Here is a 12,905-nt window from a genome sequence, read left to right as displayed (position 1 = left end):
CCCCGGCAGGCGGGGGTGTGGCCTGGAGAGTAGGCCTCTCCGCGGCCTACCAATAGGAGCGCGCGGGCCGAGCCCCTCCGCGCCAGCGGCCAATCGGAGGCTCGGGTGCACGGCGCGCCGGCCAACGCCCGCGGGGGGGCGGGGCTGCTGTCACGTTGGGCCGCCGGGTGAGCGAGGCGAGAGGCGAGGCCCGCAGATTGCAGGAGGAGGCGGAGGAGGAGGCAGCTGCGGCTGCGCGGGGGGGGGGGCAGCAACCTGGGGGCGGAAGAAGATGGGGGCTGGCTGGCCGGCCGGGGGTCTGCAGGCCCCCCCCGGGAGGAGAGCTGGCCTTGGGGTCGCCGCCGGCGTGGAACGTCCCCTCTGCTAAGCAGGGTCTGCCCTGGTTTGCATCTGGATGGGGTACTGCTGGATCAGTGAGCCCTGCAAGGGACGATGCGGGGGGGAGAGCGCCCGCCTGCCTGCCTGCCTGCCTGCCTGCCTGCAGAAGGCTCCCAGTCAGCAGCATCTCGATCTCCACGGTGGGGCTGGGAGAGAGACTCCTGCCCTGCCTGCCACCTGGGAGGAGAAGCCGCTGCCAGCCTGGGCAGGCGGCCCTGTGCGAGAGGGGCCCAGGGCCCGACTCAGCCCCTGATGGCAGCAGCTCCCTCTGTCCCAAGTTCAGGGGCCACGCCTGCCCTCCTCTTGGACTTGCAGGGCCCAGGGCGGTCGGGCTGGCTCCTTGCCTGCCTTGCAGACCCCTCTCTTTCCGGTGGGCGGAGAGTCCTGGGGGCCCCCGAAGCCGGCTCCCCACTTCGCTGGGGGCGAGGCAGGGCCCCAGCTCAGATGGCGCACCACCCTTTGAAGCCACACCTGGAACAGCCTCCCCAGTGGGGTTCATCATTTTGTTCGTTTAGATGCCAGGTGAAGACCTGGTTCACTCGGGCTTCTTAAATCTTGATGTTCAAATCTGATTTTTAAAACTGACTTTAAATAAAATTGTCTTACTTTGTATGTGGGGCGGGGGGTGGGGTGGTTATTACATGAGATGCATTTTTACTTGATGTTTTAATGCTTTGTTGCAAGCCATGCAGGGGACACTGAGGCAGCTAACCAAAAAAAAGGAGGGGGGGTTGTTTATGAGGATTCCCGGGGAGTGTGGGGGCCCTGCCTTGCTGAGCAGCCTCCCTCCCCACCCCATGTGCAGGATTACAGAGGAGGTGCTGAGGGAGGACCTGGAGAAGCTGGCAGCCCTGGGGGCCCCTCAGCCCTGATTCACAGAGGAGCAGAAGGAGGAGCTGGCTGGAGTGCACCCTTGGATTCGCACCCAGACCCTCCCGCAGGAAATGGACGCCCACGTAAGGGAGCCGGGGCCTGCGCCCTGCTCTCCGAGCCCCCCCCCCCCCGTGGCTGCTGCTGAGGGCTGGGTGGGGTTCGGATCCGTGTGGAAATCCCAGGACCCCGACTGGTGGGTGGCTTCTCCTGGCCAGGGCCGCCTTCTGGCCGAGGGCTGGTGCCGCTGCTGCCTCTGGCGGCCTTTGCTTCACCGACTCTTGTGGCCTCTTCTCAGTCTGGGGACGAGCTTGAGGCCAATGCACAAAGGCTCCCCCAGCCACAGAGCTGCTCTTGGGGGCCGAGAGGTGCCGGGTCTCCTCTTCCCAGCGGTGAGGCTGGCTGGGCCGTCCAGAAGCCCCCCCTCCCAGCCAGGGACGCTCTCTCGGCAAGGCCTCTCTGGCCCTGGCTGCAGGCGAGGTGCTGACCGGCTGCTGGCGCTTTGGCCCGGGCGGGTTCCTGCTCCTCGGGGTCTGCAGGTGCGTCTCCATCCCTGGCTCCCTTCCCCTCCCTCGGGCTGCGTCACGTGCGACATCAGCAGGGGGGCTGGCTGGCTGCAGGACCCCCACCCCTGAAGCTGGAGACCCCCCCCCGGAGGGAAGCCGCAAAGCAAGCTGCGCCCATCGCTGGCACCAACCGGAGGCCTTGGCCCGGCCGGTCCGCACCCCGCTGCGTTTTGGGCACGGAGCAGAGAGAGCAGGTGGCTTTCAGAGCCCCAGCAGGACACGGGGCTGGCCCTTGGGGCAGCCCCCACCAGCAGGCCCCGCTCCTTTCAGTCAGTGGGCCTCGCAGAGGAGAACTTCTGGGGGTGGGGGGGGGGCCTGTTTGGTTGGCCTGCCTTGGGCCCCATGTGCCGCTGTGGGCCCCCAGGGCTGGCTTTCCTCCCCAGTGTCATGTGCTGTGGAAGCAGCCAGTGGCCGCTGCTGCCCCCGTCGGAGGCGCTGAGAGTCCCTGGGGACGAGGAGGCCGCCCGGCTGCAGAAGCCCCTGCCCCTTCTCCTCCCAGGAGAGCCTGGCTGCTGGGGGGGGGGGGGTGTGTTGCAAGCTGTCCTGTTGTGTGTCTTGTTCTCTCCCCTTTTACAATAAAGTCTGGAAATCTTCCCGCTTCCACGTGGCCTCCTGGGGTTCAGCACTGAAGCGTGTTCCCTCATTTTGAGGGGCAGCGAAGAGTCCAGGCTGGCAGGTTTGGACTTTGGCTGCAGCCACAAGCAGCCTCCGACCCACGTGGCCGAGCGGAAAGGGCCATGCCCTCAGTGGGGCTGCCCCACCCGCTAGGAGTCCCAGGGGGCTCCTGGGCAGCGGCCACCTTGCCGTGCTTACGTTCTCCCAGTTGGTTATGAGTAAGAGTGTGTGTGTGTGTGTGTGTGTGTGCATACACACCACTTTTCAACAAAGACGTTCTCAATGTATGTGTCGGTGCCAGAAGATGCATTTTCCAGGCCCCTCTCCCATCTTTCTTCCACGAAGGGACAACTTGCAGCCCCCTTGGAGGAGGCGAGATCTGCTTCTCCTCTCTAGGCCCAGACCAGCCTCCGTGCTTGGGGGAGGGGAGGGGGCTTCCCAGCCTTGGGGGCCCAGATGCTGCCAGCCAGCCAGCCGCTCCCCCTGGGGGTGCTGGGAGTTGTTGTCCAGCAACACCTCGGCCCACAACAGGGGCGGCCCCTGCTCTTGACTGCTGCCTGTGTGGCGGAAGAGGCCGGCCCGCTCGGACCCTGCCCTGGAGCAACTTGGAGGAGTGGCCTACAGTCAGATGCACGCAGTGACGGGCAGAATGAGCAGGAGAGGGGACAGAGGCCACGGAGCTAGCCAGAGAAGCTCCCTCCCCCCCGCCCCAAAAGGGATCTGCAGCCACTCTGAACCGTCATGCATTGGGAGTGGAAAGTGCTACTTGGGGCTTGGCAGCATCCGATTGGAGGCCGGTGGTCTTAACGAAGCCATAACAAGAGAGGCAGAGCCTGTCCTGGGGGGGGGTGCACCCGATGGCGGCCCAGGACCCTTCCCCTCCAGGCTGGGTTTCCGTGCCCTGCCTTGGCCTCCGCAGCGTCTGAGGACAACAGGCCTGTTTGCTGGGCAGATTTGGGATGCCTCGCCAAGTGTCGTAGCTGCAGCCGCGTCGCTGTAGTGGCTTCCTCGTTTCGGATGCATGGAAATGGGATGTGGTTGATATGACTGGGAAGTGGGCTCTGGGCCAGCTGGATGGAGATGGATGGCGGGCTTCAGGGAGGGGGCTGCCCCCCATTCGTCACTGCCAGCGGCGGCCGTCTTCACGTGAGGCCGAAGGGCAGGCAAGCTTGTTTGTGCCCACGGCGGGAGGGGGCAGGTGGGGGTGCTGAGAAGCTGGCCTTGGCTCGAAGGGTTGGCCTGGGGGCCCCGGGTTCCATTCTGGCGGTGGGGGGGGGCGTCCTTCTCTGCCCTGTTTCTGGGTGCCTAGAGGTCCATTCTCTGCCTTCCAACCTGATCCTGCCAGAAGAGAAGAGAAGCCCCCACCCGATCCAGCCTGGGGTTTGCCTTCAACCTCAAGAAGAGGACTCCTAAGATTAACCACCCCCCGACCCCCCTTGGTGTCTACCAGACAAGACCCAGATTGGTGGCCAGGCTGGTCTCTGTGACAAGGTGGATCCCTGCGTGTGGTGGGGGCGGCAAGCCCTACAGGCCACGGGGGTCCCTCCTGGGGAAGGCCTCCTGTCTTGCTGGGATGGGGTCAGGGTGGGATGCTGGGAAGGAAGGACAGCCAGCTCCACCAGAAGCCAATCCTGGAGGGTGGTGCCGTGCTCTGGACAGCAAGGGAGCCAGGAGGGGAGCCAAGCAGCCAGCTGGACACAGCCAGCTGGGAGGCGGCGGCAGCAGCCGGAGGCGGAGAAGGGGAAAGATGTCCCACCCGGCCCCTTCCCACACCACTTCTCATCCTACGACTCCCTACTCATCCGCAGCAACTCACGAGGAGCCGCTCTCTCCTCCTCCTCCTCTTCTGCGGCCTTGCGGTGGGGGGGCTGCTCCCACCCCTCCCAAGAGGCACCTTTGCGGGGGGGGCTCTCATATTTAGCAGGGGGTGCAGCCCCCCCCCCCGCCGAAGCCCTGCAGAGCATCCCTCTCCCAGTGACTTCTGCTGCTGGTCTCTACCTTTGTGTTTCTTTGTAGACGGTGAGCCCTTCTAGGCCAGGGAAGGGTCTCGGTGTCATTCCCTTTCCTATGTCAAGAACTTGGAGGGCTCTTTTTCAGCAAAGGGGGGATCCTCCTCCTCCTCCTCCTCCATCCGCCGCCCACCCACACAGGTATAAAGTGTTGCCCGCCCTCCAGCGTGACCTCCAGGAGACGCCACCAGTGTCCATCTCTGGGCGGCTGATGGCAACATAAAGCAAATTAACACAGAAATCAAAACCCTAAAACAATTCAAAACCACAAGTTGAAAAGCTTGGGTGAAGAACTGTGTCTTTGGAGAGTTGTCAGAGATGGGGAGGCTCTTCTTTCAGCGGGGAGGGCTTGTACGGAGAGAGATCGCAGGTGCCACTTTGATCCGCTTTGCAACTTGTTCTCCTGTGCAGCCCTTTGGACCACAATCGGAGCCCTCTCAGCTTAGAGCCGGCCTCGCTGGGGCGCTTGCGCGTGAGAGGACAACTGCACCCTGGAAGGGGTCCCCGTGGGCAGGCCCCACACGGTGGGACTGAGCACCCCTCTGAGTCCTGATTCAGAAGGGGCTCCTTCCAGGGGGAGAGGGTCTCCATCCATGCCTCCCTGAGGCTGGACCCTGCGGGGGGAGCGGGTGGTCAGTGAGTGAGGGCCTCCCCCAAGGAACAAGGGGGTCTGGGCTGGAAAGAGGCTCTCCTTGGCCCCGAAGCCTGTGCTCCCTCCCACGACGGAAGAAACGACTCTGCTCACCGGATCTCTGCAAAAGGAGGATTGGTTTATTCTCTAACCACCAGGGAGGGGGACGTGGGTTTTCTTGCCAGTTCCATGTTGCTTCGCTGCTGTCGTCACCATCATCATGTCGGAGTGTGCACACCTCTGTCTGCAGGGCTCTGGGACCCTCCTGGATCACATCATAAATTAAGGGGCCGGGCTGGGGGGTGGTGGGGGGGAGAAAGCTGGGCCAGTTACACGCAGTACTTCCAAAAGCACTCGGGGAGGTTGCCTCCGCCTCCTCGTTTCTTGTCCTGCTTCCTCTCCTTTCCCAGCAAGCGGCTCAGCCAAGTGTTGCGGGGAAGGCTTCCCAAGAGCACCTGGGCCAGAGGAAAGGGGGGGGGAGAAAGGCCGCTCAGCAGTCTGGAGAAGGCGGGGGGGGCGGAGGACCAGGAGGGGGAACAGAAGTGCAAGAGGGCGGCCAGCCCAGGGCCCAGGGCATCCAGACCTGCCACGTTTGCAGCCAGCGGACTCCTCTCCCCGGGGGGCAGCAGGCCAGGCAGGGGGGCACCCCCTTGGCCGCTCAGTGTCAGGCTGCAGCTGCGCTGGCCGAGCTCCTGGCTGGCTCTGGTGGTTCGGGACTGAAGGCTCTGCCTGGGCATGCCGGGGGGGGGGGGGGTCCAGCAGCCTTCTTGGGGGGCCGGAAGCCCTGGTTGAGCCCCAGTGCAAAACCCTCACCGTGGGTCATGGGCTTGGGGAAGCCCCCCCCCGCCACCCACCCCCCGGCCACAGCCTCAGCGGGGAGCCACCAGCAGTGGGTGCAGCCTGGGTCAGCCTTGCCGCCACGCCAGGAATTGAGTGGGGGGCTGCTTGTGGCTCCTGCAGGGAAGTGGCCAGATGTCTGCCGACCTCAGCACAGCCCCAGTGGGCAGAGCCCAGGATCCACCTGCTGGCATCTCAAACGGGGGGGGCGGCTTTGGCCTGGAGCTTCTGGCCGCCTGGACGGAACCCCCCCCCGTCACTCGGCTGCCCTGGACAGGACCAGGAAGTGGAGAAGGGGGCTGCCGTGGGGGGGGGGGCTGGACAATGAGCCCACACAGCTGCCCACCCCCATGTGGGTCTGGCTGTGCTTGAGGGAGGGACAGAGGGGCAAGCCGTGTTTCCTGAGGGGGAGGGGGGAGGAGAGGCAACAGAGAGAGCCATTTTGCACTGGGGGGGGATGGATGTCCCTCACTGCTGCCTTCTGGCTTCTCTGGAGCACCCAACTGGCCGGGGGGGGGAGGTGGGTGCGCCCTTGCCCCTGAGCATCCGGGAGGCAGAGGGGGGAGCCATTTTCAGCTTGGAAGGCCCCACCACCACCACCACCAGCTCCCTGGTCCAGCCTTACCTCTTTCACGCTTTCCCTAGGGGTGAAGCTGTTGGGCCCATGACCTGGAATGGAAACGGAGAGATGTTCAGAGAGCCCCTCCCTCCCTCCCTCCCTCCCTCAGAAGTGCAGCAGATCCCCGGGGAGGGTGAGGGGGCCTCTGCTTCTCCACCCAGAGCTTTGCATCCTAAGCACCCATCTTCTCATGGGTGTGTGGAGGCTCACCTGCTTTGCTTGGGCTGCCATTCGCCTGGGCACCCAGCAGCCCCGGGACTGCCTGCCACTGGGGCCCTCCGCTCCTGCTGTTCAGTGCCTCCAGATTCAACCTGGCATCGGCGGCGTCGGCGGCTGCTGTGAGGGGAGGGGAGAGACAAGAGAGACAAGAGAGGGGTGTCCTCCAGGGACTGGGATTGCAAAGGTCTTCAGATAGTCCTGGGGTGCTTCAGGACCCTCCAAGTGTGAGTTAAGCAGATCTGACAGCCCACCAGAATGGCTCCCAGCCCATCCGGCTGTCGACAGTTTTCAGCTTTTGTTAGCTAACATGCAATGGAATGTAGTATTTGACCGTATTGATATTTATTTATTTATCTATCAAATTTGTATACTGCCCCAAATTTTCATCTCTGGGCAGTTTACAATAACATAAAACCAGTTAAAAACATATACAAAAACTTAAGAGCAATTTAACCATTTTAAAATAACCGGAAATTAAAACCCCAAAATATTAGGAAGCTGAGAAAGCTTGGGCGAAAAGATGGGTTTTCAGGTGTTTTCTGAAAATTGCCAGAGATGGGGAAGATTGTATCTCAGCAGGGAGCGCATCCCACAATCTGGGGCAGCGACCGAGAAGGCCCCGTCTCTGTGTAGCCACCAGACGAGTCGCAGCAGCAGCTGACAAACGCTTTCCCTCCAGCTAATGCTTCCTGCACTGATGCCTGCAGAAGTGGACTCCCTCACATGGCCCCCACAGAATCCTTCCACGTTGAGGGGGGATGTGGTTTACAGGGGCAGCAGAAGGGAGCCCCCCTCCTCTGCATGCTGCTCTCCCCCCCCTCCTGCCCCACGGGGGGCTGAGACCTCGTCTTCCTCCAACATCCCCGAGCCCCTCGCCTGGCTGCACATTGCAGTGGAAGGCATTTGGGGGAGGGGGTGCAAGCGCTCTTGTCCGGCTCTTCTCCTAATTGAGGTGCTTCCAGAGTTACCCGGAAACTAACCCTAACCGGCTCTTTGACGGCTGACATGCAAATGGCGTTTCCCCCGAGGTGGTATTTCTAGAGTGGGCAGGTCTTGGTGTTTTCTGCCTTGCAGCAAAGGAAGGACGAGGACAGGACATGCAGAAGTGACCGGGGACATGCTCTGGTTTTTGTTCTCAGAGCCTGCTGCCGAGAGCAAAACCATCCAGCCAGGCCAGCCATCCAGACAGCAAACAATTGCCTAGGTTAAAAAAACCGTCAAAGCCGGCATTTGGATGTCCCTTTAGAGAACTTCTCTCCCCCAAAGGGTTGCAAATCTTCCATGATTCAGCACCACAAAGAGGTCCCATGGTTGGCTTGTCCATGGCCCACTTTGCCCAGAGATCCTCCCTGCTGGTGGGCTGGGGCATGGTGGGGGAGGGAGGGGGGGAGCCCTTAGTTAGAAAGGGGGTTCCAATCGGCTCAATGCCCCATACACATGCAGGCGGCAGAGCCCCCCCCCAAGCAGCCAGCTCATATCTGGCTGCCCCCCCCGCCAAAAGAGAGAAGTAAACAAAGCCGTGCCTTGCTTGCTTGCGGGGGTCCCTCGTATGGCATTCGCTGCCTGCTCCTGACACCCAAGTCCCACTGCCAGGGGCTCAACGTGAGGCACTTCTCCTCCCCGCAGCCCCGGGGCTTGGTTTGCTGGGTTCCTGTTGCCTGCAGCTTTTCCCCCTCTGGGGGGGGGGTGTCAGCGAGCAGAGCAAGCCTCTCCTGGCCGCAGGGGGCAGCGGCCGGCCTCCCTCCCTTCCCCAAGGGCCAGCCTACAGAAGGCAGTGCTTGGCCGCGCGCGAGCTGTTGTGCCAGAGGATGCCCTCAGCAGGGGCCCTCTGGCCAGTGCCTGGTCCCTGCTCAGGGCTGGCTGGCTGGCATCCTGTATGAAGAGGCCATCTCGGAGCAAGCCCACAGGCAGGCCGGCCAGCTGGACTTCCACCCAGACCCCTCAAGCCCCAGAGCAATGCTGTCTGCAGCGGAGGAGCAATCTCTGCGGGCACCAGCCTTGTCCCGGGCTCAGGAGGGGTGGGAGCTGGGGAAGGAGGGCCCTCCTGCTGCCCAGATCTGAGCCAGAGAGCAGCAAGGGAGGGGGGAGGCATCTTACCTGCAAGCCAAGAGGCGATTTCCCCAGAGCTGCCCAGGGGTAGAGCCCAGAGGGGCCCAGAGAGGCCCAGCAGCAGCAGGCAGCAGCAGCAGCCGCCACTGCCCCATGGCCCCCAGCGGGCTGTCCCCGGCGGCACCCTCATCTCTGCCCAGCTGCAACAAGTAGACCCTCGGGTTGCCTGCTGCCTGGCTGGTGGTCAGTCCTGTCAGGTGTGTGGGGGCACATATATAGACACACACGCACGCACATCTCTAAGGGAGCCACCCGTGACCTCACGACGCCCAAGGAGGATTCTCCAATGAATTGATGGCCCAGAGACGCTCCACAGAAATGCGCGTTTGCATTGATGTCATCTTTCCCAAGAGCAGATGATCATTGACAATAAATTTCCTGTCTCATCATTGCCTGGTGCACCCAGTGGGCAAGCATGCTCTCTCGGAGAGGGGGCGGGTGAGAACAGGCAGAAAGTTTATCAATTGGGCATAAAACAGAGGAGAGCACCTTGGCGTGATCAATCATGAGCTAACGGAAGGGCTGGACGTCATGGACGGTGACCTGAGCAGTGGAACGGCTGATTTATGGAGCCGGGCGGGCCTGACGCAAGACCCCGCGGCGAGCAAGGTGCGGGCGACCTCCCCCCACCTTGGGGGGGGGAGATGGATGGAGGAGACGTCCTGGGGCGAGGGAGGCGCCCGTGTGCCAAGGGAAGAGCGGCCACGGGGGGGGGGGAGGACGACAATGCCAGATCCAATCCTGCTCAGGCTCCGTTCTGTCCTCCCCCCCCAACCCCTCCGACTCATCAAAGGGAAGGTGAGGCAAGGATGCTGGCAGACATTCCCGGGCCTGTTTATTTCTTCTCCCTGCTTGCCAAAGCCTCTTTCAAGGGTGATGCAGAGACCGCCACTTGGCCCTGAGCAGCCTGGCTTTCATCTCCCGGGCCATCCGTGTTGCTCATGCCTCGGTTGGCTCAGCACGGGGGGGGGGGGGGCAGGACACACCGCCCTCCCCGGCCTGGTCCTCCTGCTGAGCGTATCCACTGCGGATGGGGCCCCACTGATCTCGGAGGCCGGTGGGGTGGGGGGTGCGTGGCTGTGCTGGCAACCCCTTGGAGCTGAACTGCTGCCCAGGCGTGTCCTAGTCGGATGGGTGGTGGGGAGAGAGCCTGAGGCCAAGGGAGGGAACCCGGGCCAGCCGGCCGGCCTGCCGGTGGAACAGCTGCTCCGCCTGAAAAGGGGACCCAGAGCAGCCTTTTGTCAGGACAGTGGGGCAGCAGTGGGGCCCCGCATGGCCTGGCTGTGTGTTGGGGTGGTGGTGTTTGCGGAGGGGTCCTGAGGAGGCCTGTCTGTCAAGGGCTGGCTGCAGGGGAAGCCGGCTGCCTTGCTCATTGGCTGGAAGTGGCTGGGAGGCACCCAGCTCCAGCCTGGGGTGTCTGTTTCTTCCACTGGGGCCTGACTGGTGTTGCGAAGGAGGGGGGCAAAGGAAGGGCCCCGGCCGGGGGAGGGGGTGAGGCAGGTGTGGGTGTGCATCCTGGGCAGCCTCTGCCGAACCCGGAGTCGGCCCGTTGGCCCACCGTTGGCCCAGCTCTCCAAAGGCTCCGGCTGAGCGTCTCCCCCAGGAAAGAAGAGCAGCCCTGCAGGATCAGGCCCAGGAAGCCCATCCAGCTCAGCACCCTGTTTCCCACCCGATGCCTCTGGGGAGCTGAAGGGGGTCTGACCTCCCTCCTGCTGCTGCTCCCCTGGAACTGGAAACATCTGGCCTCTGGGGTTGGAGCTGGCAACCAGTAGCCACGGATGGGCCTGCCCGCCGTGAATTTGTCCCAGCCCCTTTGAAAGCCATCCAAAGTGGTGGCCATCACCCCATCCAGTGGCAGAGAATTCCATCAATGAATGATGGGCTGGGTGGAAAAAGACTTCCTCTTGTTGGTCCTTAAATTTCCGGGCCTTCCTGTTTCATGGGATGGGATCTAGTGTGGGGAGAGAAGAAGAGGAATCGCTCTCTCCACTGGAGGCATCCTCTTCGACACCTTGGCCCCATGGCGTCCCCCCACCCTGTTTGCTGGAGTTGCTTCCTGCAGTTGCCTCCGAGGTTGCTACGGGGCCTCAGGTGCTTCAGGAAGGTGCTCCGGCCCAGCCCCCCAGCCTGGGGTCTCCATGCAAGGCCCTTTTTCCCTGCCCCTCCCCAGTCCTCCCTCCCTTCATGCCGGAGGTGGGGCGAGGGGGGCCGCTGGGCGTCCTCTGGGTGGTGCACAGCAGCTTCCCTGGTGAGGCTGCCTCTCCATCCATGGGGAGGCCTGGCGGTAAGGAGGGTGGAGGGCAGGGGCTCTCCGGCTCCACTGGGGGGCGACAGGAAGACCCCCTGCTGAGGTGTTGGCAATATGCAGATTCATCTAAATTGGATGGGCTCCTTCATCCAGGAGGAAGCAGATGCGCCCCCAGCTCAGAGTCCTGACCCTGGTTGGTAGCCCAGCCTAACCCCCCTGCCCCCCCCAGCCAGACAGAAGACCAGCCCAGCTCTCCCCCCCCCCCGCTTCCCCCGTGACTCATCAGCCCCTCCAAGTAATGAGGTCTGGCGTGACTCGCAGCGGCCTCCAGCTCTGCCTTCTCCTCCAGCAGATCCCCAATGACAAGCGCTCCGGCCGCCTCCCTGGAAATCTAATGAGGAGAGCCCTTCCCAGAGCAGGCACAGCAGCCTCAGGAAGCAAGGGAAGGGGTGAGCTGGTCTGGGGGCCGCAAGCATGGCTGGTCCCCTGGGCTAAGCAGGGTCTGCCCTGGTTTGCATTTGAATGGGAGACTAGAAGCGTGAGCAGAATTGGAAGAGATGCCCCTCAGGGGATAATGGGTCCATTCTGGGAAGAGCATCTAGGTCCCAAGTTCCCTCCCTGGTGGCATCTCCAAGCTCAAGCTGAGAGAGATTCCTGCCTGCAACCTGGGAGAAGCTGCTGCCAGTCTGGGTAGACAATACTGAGCGAGACAGACCCAGGGCCTGACTCAGTATATGGCAGCTGCCTCTGTTCCTAAGTGTGGTGGCCTGGGGTGGGGGGATCAGGCCCTCTGCTCCTTGTCAGCTGGGACCACGCTCTGCTGGTGGTGGCATCTTTGGGCATGCAATAGGTGTCAAGCAGCAGAAATGGCAAGGATTCCAGGGCCACGGTGGAGGACCCCGCCAGGGAGTGTGTGTGCTGCTGACAGGTGTGTGCTGTTGTGGTGCTCACACCTGTGGTCTCCCATCCAAATGAAAACCAGGGCAGACCCTGCTTAGCCAACTTGTGCTTGCTACCACCAGAGCAGCTCTCCTGCAAACCCACTCCCAGCACCACCACCAGCAAACATGCATGTGTGAGCCAGGCCCGCTTCTCACGGGGATGTCCTGAAGAAGCAGATTCTGGTGCCCGGACTGTGGAATCGGCCTCCTCTCTGCCTCCTCCTTAATGGAGTTGCTCTCAGGTGTGGGGGCTTCTCAAAGAGGGTCTTGACTTTGCAGCCTCTAGAAGGCGGGGGTGTCTCCTTTGGGAATGCCGTAGTATTGTTGATTCCAAGGACCTAATTTCCACTGCCTGCATCCCACATGGATGTAAACAACACGGTTTTTTAAAAGAAGGCAACTCAGTTTTGGGAGGGAGGGAGGGAGGGAGAGGAGGAGGGAGGTAGTGGTGGGGTTTTCTGCCTGCAGGTAACGTCTTGGTTTATGGGCCCAAAGAGATGTTGGGGGCCATCTGGAGGGAGAGGAAGCGGTTTTCTGGCTCACCTGTGACCACCCTGGTAGCGTGATGAGCCACAGAGGGCTGTGAACATGAGTCGTTTTTGCCCCTCATTGTGTAAAAGGCAGCCGTGCCTAAAGACCTTGACCATGTGGGGAAAGGCAGGCAGGCAGCTGCCAAGGGGAGGCCATCCGGTCCCCAGTGACATGCATGTGGCTGTCAGGAGCCCACCCGAAACTCTCCCGGGATCTCTGGAAGCCCTCCTTCCGCTGGTGGCCAAAGTCCTTGCCCCCCCCCCCCGCTCTCTCCTTGGAGGGGTCCCTCCAAGCCATCCTTGTCTTTGTCAGCCTGGCCGTCCCGGGGCTGC

General features: G+C 62.5%; 1 protein-coding gene across 2 annotated transcripts; it reads right to left on the bottom strand.

Moving 5' to 3' along the window:
* Positions 1-5,204: 5,204 nt before the first annotated feature.
* On the bottom strand, positions 5,205-9,112 carry UTS2 (urotensin 2). 2 transcript variants are annotated; one of them, XM_053281418.1, is made up of 4 exons: positions 8,842-9,112; positions 6,736-6,858; positions 6,532-6,575; positions 5,205-5,524 (listed from the first exon to the last, which is right to left on the bottom strand). In XM_053281418.1, the coding sequence occupies exons 1-4, from the start codon at positions 8,981-8,983 to the stop codon at positions 5,399-5,401; spliced, it is 435 nt and encodes a 144-aa protein (XP_053137393.1). In that variant the 5' UTR covers positions 8,984-9,112; the 3' UTR covers positions 5,205-5,398. The 2 variants fall into 2 exon arrangements, with proteins under 2 accessions (XP_053137393.1, XP_053137392.1); XM_053281417.1 differs by having other exon boundaries at positions 6,736-6,861; positions 8,842-9,105.
* Between the last annotated feature and the right edge of the window lie 3,793 nt (positions 9,113-12,905).

Source organism: Hemicordylus capensis, chromosome 16, assembly GCF_027244095.1.
Source record: "Hemicordylus capensis ecotype Gifberg chromosome 16, rHemCap1.1.pri, whole genome shotgun sequence".
Taxonomy (NCBI): Eukaryota; Metazoa; Chordata; class Lepidosauria; order Squamata; family Cordylidae; genus Hemicordylus; species Hemicordylus capensis.
The sequence above is the reverse complement of the archived record's forward strand: the minus strand, read 5'-3'. Positions and strand labels throughout refer to the sequence as shown.